Below are 9028 nucleotides of genomic sequence, written 5' to 3'. Positions count from 1 at the left end.
TTTTATTCAGATATCAGCAAAATCTTAAGGTAACTTATATTATTGAAGTACACCCAAGATTTGTTCCTTTCTCAAAATGTCAACATGGTTTTTGAGTTGTACTCAGAGGACCATTTCATGTCATAAAATTGAATTACTGATCCACAAGGATGGGGGGGGGGGGGGGGGGCAGAAATCTCTCTCTCTCGTTGGATCAATGGGGCACTGAACTCAAGCAAGTCCTCTAGAGCCTCAGCTCGCTGCCGGTAGGTCGTCGTGTCGAACCTCTTCTGCCTCCAATCGGACGAACTTCCGAGTTGATTATTGTCGATACTGAGCAGGTTCAAATCACGAGTGTTGGTGTGGCTTTCGCTGTCCCCCCGGAGCACTTGGAAAGTGCATTTGTCCTTGGTGATTGATTTGTCACTGATAGATGGTGGCAAGAGCTTCATGATGGGATGCAATGGATCTTCAGATGATGCCAGTGGGAACTCAGCAATTCTGTCGATTCAAGGTGCGTTAACTGAAACATCAGGAGACTTCAATCCGGTGAGAATGTCGGCGATTCGCCTCTTCTCAGCTGCTTTGAACATGTGTGGGGAAAGTGATGCTCGCCGTGTAGCTTGTATTGTCTAGTCCACTGAAGACCTTGACGGCGGAGGCTGCTAGTGTCAAAACAATAAAAGGTTAATGCATAATATTTGATCAAAGTACACACAATACGTCACACATGTACTACACATAACGCGAACCTACAAGTTGATACACAGCTCTCCCGCGTGTTCAGTTATTTTTTACTGTGTACAAGAGTTTAACCTTTTGTATGGCCAGATAGTACGTACCACCTCTTTATGAGCTATTCTAGCATGAAATGTTTTTGCAGGTTCTAGCCGTCTCCTAGGAGTCGAGGACGCCCTTCGTGGAGTAGGTCCCGGTGATCTTGTTTCTTTTGAATGTTTATCCTGCATCGCTTCTTTGACAACTTCCTTGGTGACCTGGACTGGTAACCGACCCATCTCTTGATGAAGCAGTTCTGAACAATCTTTTGCTGTTCTGGTAGACTGAGGAGGGCCATGGTTAGCAGTGGCATTGTCAAGTTCCACAATCCTCTGTACTTTAAATGAATGACTCTTAATATATCGGGGTTTGCAATTGTCTTTATCATCAGAACACACAGTCTTGTTTTTTTTCATGTCTGTTAGGAAGTATAGCTGGGAACATATTGCAAGCCGGACTTTTCGATTGGATTTCCAACACATAGGGCTGAAGATGCGGATAGTTTAGCAGATCTACATCCTGGAAAACATAATCAGTATGAGGCGATGACATGCGCAAATGAGTGCAGAAACAAGATTATAGTCATTAAAATAAAATATATATTCTCTAGGAAAATGACTCGTACACGGTCTGTGATCTGGATTTCTGCGCAGCATGCTTTTGATGAGTCCCCTACTGCATGACAGAAAATAAACATATTATAAAAATAATTTTCAGATGCCATGAATAGCTCACAAGAAATTCCTACAAGTTAATACGTTACAAGTGCTTACAATGCGCCAGAATATATAGTCGGTAGAGGGGCGACAACAGACTTGTTAATCTTGTTTATCAGTGTCTGCATATCCTGTTAGGGAAAAACATCATCTTAAATGCAACTTTTGGTGAAACGTAATACCAAATGCTTAAAGAGCATATCGACTTACAAATGCACTGAACGCATGCTTCAGCGCAGTCATCTCATAGATGCAGCATCCTGAAAATTGCAGATGTTTAGACAAGAGAATAATGCGACATTCAGAGCAAGACATGTGACTGAATATTAGATAGGAATACTTGCCTAACGACCACACGTCGGACTTGGAGCCATATGGAATGTCAGGAACAAGTTCAGGGCACATGTAACTGGGAGTTCCTACAACCTTCAGAATAAACACAATATATCAAATTATATAAGCAACTTATATATTAGAAAGAAACACATGCCTGTGGATTGAGCAAGAACAACTTACCGACAAAGCTAAATCATCAGAAGTAAACACTTTAGCCAGCCCAAAATCACCTGTTTCACACAACATATATATTCGGAAACAGAAGATATTGCCGTCAGTTCTTTCAAGTATTTTCCATAGTAACTGATTTTATTAGAGCATACCTACCGATCTGTATATTTTGGTCCTTTGTAAGAAATATATTTGAACACTGAAAAAAAGTACTATGCATGGTGAGCAACCGGCTAGGCTTAACTGAAATGAAATGTGAGTACCAGATAAAGGTTACAAATGTAACAACCTTGACATCTCGATGAAGTATATGATTGGCATGCAAGTAATCAAGCGCCATCAGGAGCTGCACAAGCCACACACAGAGTTTCTGCATCCAGAAAAATTGGCATTACAACGGGGCAAAATTCAGTAAGCGGAATTAGCGGCTACTGAACAAGACATATTACAAAGTAGTTGAGCACCTCCTCCGAGAAATGGTTGCCGTTAGCCTTCTTAATGGCCTCTAGCCTGCAAATGCACAGAGAAAAACAGAGAAGCACAATTTCATTACAGGTTCCAAATTCAGTTCAGAGCTCACTTCACAAGTTACACACATACATGTCCCCTCCCCTGCAGTAACCAATCATGATGCACACATAGCACCCCTGATGACAACAACAAAAAACACGAATTTCAGATGTCGGCGGTCACATGAATCCTTTCGTCAGAACATTTTTTCTTTTTGAAATTTTCAGCATGAACATTGAAACATTGCAAGATAAGATCATAAGAGAAGAGGGGAGGAGCATGCTCACCTTCTCCACCCAAGAATCTTTGTATTCCATGATGTAAGGGCTCCTTTCTTTTGCGATGAGCTCGATCTGCATGAACAAAATGCTGAATTTCATCCAAAGGTCAAACAAACCATGCATCTAAGTTGAATGTTGACATGTGACATGGCACAAAATAGGGAATGAAAGAGACCTCTTGGTGCGCGGATCGCCGGCACCTGACGGTCTGACAGGCAGGCCGGATCTTCTTCAAGACATACCTGCAGCAAGGCATACTTGAGATTGAGAGATGGTCTAGGGAATGTGGAGAGCAAGCAAGGGTGGAATTGCAATGGAATTGCACCAACCTCTTCCTCTCAACCTTGTGCCTCACCAGGAGCGCAGAGCCAAAGGAGCCCTTCCCAATCTGCTCCAGCACCTCGTCTGATTCAGCCCAAATAGCTTCTTCCCTGCCAAGAATCATATGGCCCTGAAGGGGAATCACAAGAAAAACACCCAAGGAATTGAATTTATTACGTTGCCTGTGCTGATTCTTGCAAGGAAACAGACTGGAGAAAATTTCAACGAGCCACGCCAAGGACGAATTCGATTCTAGAGTCAGAAAGAAAGAAAAAAGAAGGAAGCAGAACGGACGCGTGGTCAATACATGTGCAGAGTGTTGTAAATTAACAACTACCTAAAGAATGCTACCACACACCAATTTACTAAAAATGACAATTAACTTTGAAACTTAATTAATGTATCCTTGAATGAAAATAACTAAATAAAATATCAGTATAAGGACTCTTAACATCTTAATACAGTGTATTTATTTATCTCGTGTACAGAAGTTCAGTTAAGTTTGTTAGAACCAGGCTGAGAGCTTCATTTCCTAGTAATAAGCGCAGGCAACAAACTCAAACCACCATGATGAAAAATTAGGATGTTAGTAAGCCATTAGGATCCACGTCTTGGTGCAACGAAATTATTGAATGATGAACAAAGTACTACACTAACTCCTAGGTCAGTGTTTCTTGTATAACCTTGCCTATAATTTGAAAGATTATGCAGTATGCTGCTTGGAAACATGGTACTCGAGCAATTCTTTTCAGGTTGTCCAACTATTACTGGAAATAGCGTTTTCCATCTAAAAACACAATCATTCACTGTATTTAAGTTTTTTAACATTTGCAGCAAGGGAACCTAAGAAGAATGCGTATTCCCTATAAATGGTGGATAAAACTATACGCCAACAGGCTACATCATACCATTATGTCAACTGCACAAAAGAACTGTTGGTAAAGCCATACGCAAGGCAACTGAACTTCTCTGCAAAACTGAATGAAAGGATGATAGATAGTCTATACTAATTTATAATACACTTAGAATCAAAAACATGTATAATATACTAATATATTGTATAGACAAAACACTGCCATTAGTTCTATACTTCTAGTGCATGCTGTAGACACAGGCTCGACATTCATTAAATTGCAGTATTTTAATGGCTGCTAAAAGAACAAACACCTTAAACTACAGAGGGCATGGACAGCAAAGAACACCTAGTCACAGAGGCGACACTCACCAGCAAGCAAGCGCACGCACAACGCAACCGTCTTAACCCCTTCACTCACTTCATCATCGTGTAGTTGAACTGCTTCCACCCCAGGCGCTGCACCTCGCAAACCCTGAGGCGCTCAACGCCCAGGTAGAAGAAGGTATTCTTTGAGGTCGCACCGGATGCAACAGAACACTGGATACAGTAGGCATCGGCTAGCTCGGAGGCGTACCCTGCATAGAACAGCTTTGCCATCTCTGACAAGCTGGCACAGTATTGTAATCAACATGTTATGCATTATTTTTCTAACTCAGCAAAAAAATATTATGTGAGAATACATGAGTAAAACAACTGACGAACTGTTTTGTTGTATGGAAGAATCAGGAGTTTATCTATGTAACAATCATCAACCAGATTATAGACTAAGGCTGTAAAATTGCGTTGATGCATCCCAGTATCCATAAATCTTACTATTTCACATACAGCACCCAAAATGAATCAAATGCTGGAGATTCCGAAAAAATGTTGTCCCACAGTTTATTAGCTACATGGAACTGGTGCAGCCAAGCAGCCCTTTTTTTATGCTGAACAAAAACAGTAGCCCCAGCACAACCATCACATGTTTGGTAAAACTTATTGAGTAAATAGATCAGTCTAATCCTCAATTTTTAGCCTATGCATGCCATCTTTAAGGAAAAAGAGGTAAATGTCATTATCAAATAAAACATGTAGGAAGTTAGTGTAAGAAATAAGGAAAAAATATCTCATGATTTCATGAGTCAAAGCAATAACGATTCATGTATCTTGTTAGCTGCTCCAACAACAGTGTGAATCTCCTCAATGAAGAGAATGACCTGTCCATCAGAATCTGCGTCTTATTTAAGCCTATCCTCAAATTTTCCTCGATATTTTGCACCGGCAATCAAAGCACCCATGTCAATTGGTAATTAGCTGCTCAAAACAAAAGTAAAAATCACTCATAAGATCCTCGTGATATAACCCTCGACAATATAGCATCCTTGCATTGACAAGTATACTTACTCGACAATTTGTCAGTGCTTGTGGGACATCTCCTTGCACTATCCTCTGAGCAAGCCTAAATAAGAATGGAAAATACAGTAAGAGAAACTACTTACATACTCACCACCCAATCATGAGGGTTACCAGGGTATCTGATTAGAAACTATTAGTTAGTTTTGCAATGCACTGGAAAAGACCATATATCCATAATGGTAACAAATCTCACTGCGGCAATATCTCTAACAGTTCAGAAATATTACATATTACAAAACAACACAATAGCACACGCAGTAGCAGTAGCAAGCAACATTCCCTACACTCTTACATCGAGTGACCATCCTCTCACACAGCAAACAGAACAACAACCAAGTCTCTCTAGCCCCCCTGATTGCTAGAAATCACTCTGTGGCCCTTGCTAGAAATCCCTGATTACCGGCTAGACAATTCTCTCCCGCTAACAGCTGCATGACGTCTCTTTTCTTCTCACCCTCTCTCCTTCAGATCAACACATTTGTCATTTGGGAAAACAGTAGATAAAATTGGATAAATATTCAATGTATATACATGAATTCAACAGTAGCTACGATGGTCACATACTTCATCTTCTTTTCTATTAGAGTAGACACCCAATCAAGAGAGTTGATGGTGCTCCTCCTCAACTCGTGGTGGTGAAGGAAGAGAGAGGGGTGCAGCCCGCCGTGACGAATATGGACGGGGCTTGTCTTGGCCGGAGCACGTCGTCATCATCAGGCTGGAGCTGATCTCGAGGGGAGGGCTGCAACACCTCGTCCCCACCATGATGGTAGTGCGTTCGCGGTGCTCGTCGCCGCCGCCGCAACATACTCCGCCTCGTCCCCACCATGGTGGTAGCACGTCCGCGGTGCTCCATGGTCGTCGCCGCCGCCGTGACATACTCCGCCTCGTCCCCACCATGGTGGTAGCACGTCCGCGGTCTCCATGGTCGACGTCTTCCTCCCGCGCCGCCGCGCGTCGGGCTCGCACAGGCGACGGTGAAGTCTTGCGGAGGAGGACGGCAAGGGCGTGAGGAGGAGGAAGTCGTCGCCAGGAGGCACCGCGTCGGCGTGAGGTGGAGAGCCAGATCGGGGTGCCCATGACCCACGCGTGGCGGCCATGAGAATGACCTCAAATCTTCACAGACCCGGCGACGGTCTGGAGAGCTGGTGATTGCAGCCGCGGAAGCATGAGGATGGTCGAACAAAGAAAAGAATGGGAATAGGTCCACATCGATTACCAGGAGTATTATCGATAACCAATGAATTTTCCCATGTACGTATTAGCAATGATTTTCGATTGCCTTCTGTTGCGGACATGTACCTGAACCAAACATGGATGAATTCCGATGTAACACCGTCAAATTCCCCTTGCCCATCCCTGATGAATTCCCATGTACCTGAAATAAACATGGGACGTTGAACCTCACACCCTGTGAACTCCCATTCCCCACATCCTACTCCCCCAACCAAACGCGCTGTTAATCCTAGAACCACGGGAGCAGCGGCCAACACAGTGATGCAACCAAATTCGCATTGATCGAGCGGTACCATAGGAAAAGGCAGCGGGGGGTTGGGGGATTTGGAGCATTACCTTGAGGATGTCGAGCCTGATGGAGCTGTAGACGACACCGACGCCGATGCGGACCGCGGAGACCCTGGCCACCTGCCAAAGCAACATCGCGAGGGGAAGAAACCGACCGCTCAGTAAGTCAGATCTGATCAGCGAGGCTGCGGACGAATCGGCGGAGGGGTAGGGAGGGGTGCGTCGGTCGCTTACGAGGATGAGTCTGCTCTTTGTCGGTGGTTCCTAGCACCCTGCCGGTTCTGCATAGGTGGCGGCGGCCTGGATCAGCGCCGGCTCCTGAAGGGGATCGGCGAACGGCTCCTCAAGGGGTTCGGCGCCGTCGAAGGGATCCGCGGCGGCCATTGGAGGCCTCGATCCTTGATGCGAGCGCGAGGGCTGTGACGAAGGACTGGATTGCGAGTCGCCTGATGGGAGTGCGAGGGCGGCGGCGAAGCGATCTGGAGGCTTCGCTCGAGGCCACTCTGGAGGGGAGTCGCTCGTGCGTGCGAGCGGATGATTTTCTGTCGTTTTTTTTCGTACGTCTTCTGTAGTAGATTTTTTTTCGCTGGTTTTTTTTCGTTCAGGCATGCGAGTGCGAGGCGTGCGAGGGACGGGAGGCATTGCTCTTACGTGGTTTTGCTTGGTTTTTTTTGGTATAGGGGAGGTGGGAGGGAGGACGAAAATAAACCAGCGAAAAAAAACCGGAAGACTATTCACCAACCGCTCTATTAGGAGTAGAGATTAATGGACTCGTCTAATCTTTTACTGGGCTTACTTGACTGGCCCATATCTAACTCTTCCAGCGCCTATCTGGCCCATATCTCTCCCGGTGAATCATTTCTTTTACCCTTCCTTCGTCAAGCTCGCACCCATCTGAAACCTTCGACTGAATCTGCTCACCTCTTATGGTGTCCATCGGCCAAAAGCAGCAAGGGTACCCTAGGTTACCAAAATTTACCCGGGGCGGCCGCCCCTACACGACCCCACGCTGGATCCGCCCCTGCCTGGAGCGGAGCGGCTCGCTCTTACAAAAAATTGGAGCGACGGTTTCGGCGATCTCAGAAATCGGGAATCTGGAGTTGGCTTTATTTACGAGCAGCTGCCACCGCGAAGTGAATCAAGGCGGTCACGTACCGGTTCGCTACTTCTATCTCCCCTGTTCTCGTGTGTTCGCCTGGACCTAAGGCCACCTTACCTGTTGAGCCGGCTGGGCTCCAGCCCACCCAGGTTGGCCTGCTAACACGTACGAGAAGCTGGAGCCAGGGGCCGAACGAATTTCTGAGCGCTAGCGCTCGCGCCGGAAGCTGGCGATCCAAAAACGAAGCTGGATTTGTGGATTTATTGGAGTGAGAGAGCTGCCGGACAGGCCCTAACTCTCGACTGGGAGAACCGGTGGAACCCAAAGCCAATAATGGCGGGCTCTCCCTCCCCACTCCCACACACCCCCAGTTCACCCCACTGCCCTCCCAATCCCCACATCCCCACGCCTCGGCGCAGATGGCGCCGTCGGGGCCGAGGAAGCGCAGGGTGAACCGCCCGGAGAACGAGGAGGTGGCGGCCTGGCTCTTCTTGAAGCACCGGGCCATGGCGGAGCAGCAGCCGGGCGGCCTCCCGGAGCACCAGGCCCGCGCGCTCTCCACCGCCTACCGCTGCGTCTGCGCCACCAACGTGCCCATCCGAACCTTCGGCGACCTGGCCCGTCTCAGGTGCGCATCTCCTCGCCTCTTTCAAATCAAACTGTTTCCATTTACGCCACTGCCTGTTAGGATGAGGCGAGGTTTCGGTCGGTTTCGGGGTCGCGCGTCTTTGGATCTGAGCAGTGCATTCCGTCTGCATAACTTTGAGCCTGTAGCATAATAGGTTTCAGCTCCATCGTGTGTCCATTTGCTCGGAATTGCTCTGCTGCAGGTGTATGCTGAAATCAATTTAGGTCATTACCAGCAATGGTCCTTAGCTCCCTAGTTTGGTTTCAAGACTTATTATCTGGTATTTATCATGGATCCTTATTGTATGACTACCAGACTACCTATCCTAACATTTGAAGAAACTGGAAATTAGTACTGTCACTTTATTTTTGTTTGGTGTTTCCTTGCATGTCTACATCCTTCTAAATTCATCATGAAGTCACCCGCAAAAAAATC

General features: G+C 46.1%; 1 protein-coding gene across 11 annotated transcripts; it reads right to left on the bottom strand.

Annotated features, from left to right (window-relative positions):
- Positions 1–1136: 1136 nt before the first annotated feature.
- Positions 1137–7455, bottom strand: LOC123072176 (serine/threonine-protein kinase Nek3). Of its 11 annotated transcripts, none has more exons than XM_044495734.1 (18): positions 7101–7450; positions 6915–6986; positions 5331–5385; positions 5144–5240; positions 4317–4554; positions 4000–4068; positions 3100–3221; positions 2946–3012; positions 2777–2842; positions 2580–2626; positions 2429–2489; positions 2269–2349; positions 2136–2178; positions 1989–2038; positions 1683–1898; positions 1530–1603; positions 1384–1431; positions 1137–1275 (listed from the first exon to the last, which is right to left on the bottom strand). In XM_044495734.1, exons 6-18 carry the CDS (start codon positions 4000–4002, stop codon positions 1269–1271), a joined length of 885 nt encoding a protein of 294 aa, XP_044351669.1. In that variant the 5' UTR covers positions 4003–4068; positions 4317–4554; positions 5144–5240; positions 5331–5385; positions 6915–6986; positions 7101–7450; the 3' UTR covers positions 1137–1268. The 11 variants fall into 11 exon arrangements, with proteins under 11 accessions (XP_044351669.1, XP_044351672.1, XP_044351673.1 ...); XM_044495737.1 differs by having other exon boundaries at positions 1683–1732; positions 1817–1898; positions 4317–5240; positions 7101–7426; XM_044495738.1 differs by having other exon boundaries at positions 1683–1732; positions 1817–1898; positions 2444–2489; positions 4317–5240; positions 7101–7418.
- Between the last annotated feature and the right edge of the window lie 1573 nt (positions 7456–9028).

Source organism: Triticum aestivum, chromosome 3B, assembly GCF_018294505.1.
Source record: "Triticum aestivum cultivar Chinese Spring chromosome 3B, IWGSC CS RefSeq v2.1, whole genome shotgun sequence".
In the NCBI taxonomy this organism is placed as follows: Eukaryota; Viridiplantae; Streptophyta; class Magnoliopsida; order Poales; family Poaceae; genus Triticum; species Triticum aestivum.
Note: the sequence above shows the minus strand (reverse complement) of the source record. Positions and strands in the feature narration are given on the sequence as shown.

Coding starts and splice junctions, on each gene's coding strand:
- LOC123072176 (XM_044495734.1), bottom strand. Junction 2,350..2,428: donor AGGAGGTGCTCAACTACTTT/GTAATATGTCTT, acceptor TTCTGGATGCAG/AAACTCTGTGTGTGGCTTGT. Junction 2,039..2,135: donor GGACCAAAATATACAGATCG/GTAGGTATGCTC, acceptor TGTGTGAAACAG/GTGATTTTGGGCTGGCTAAA.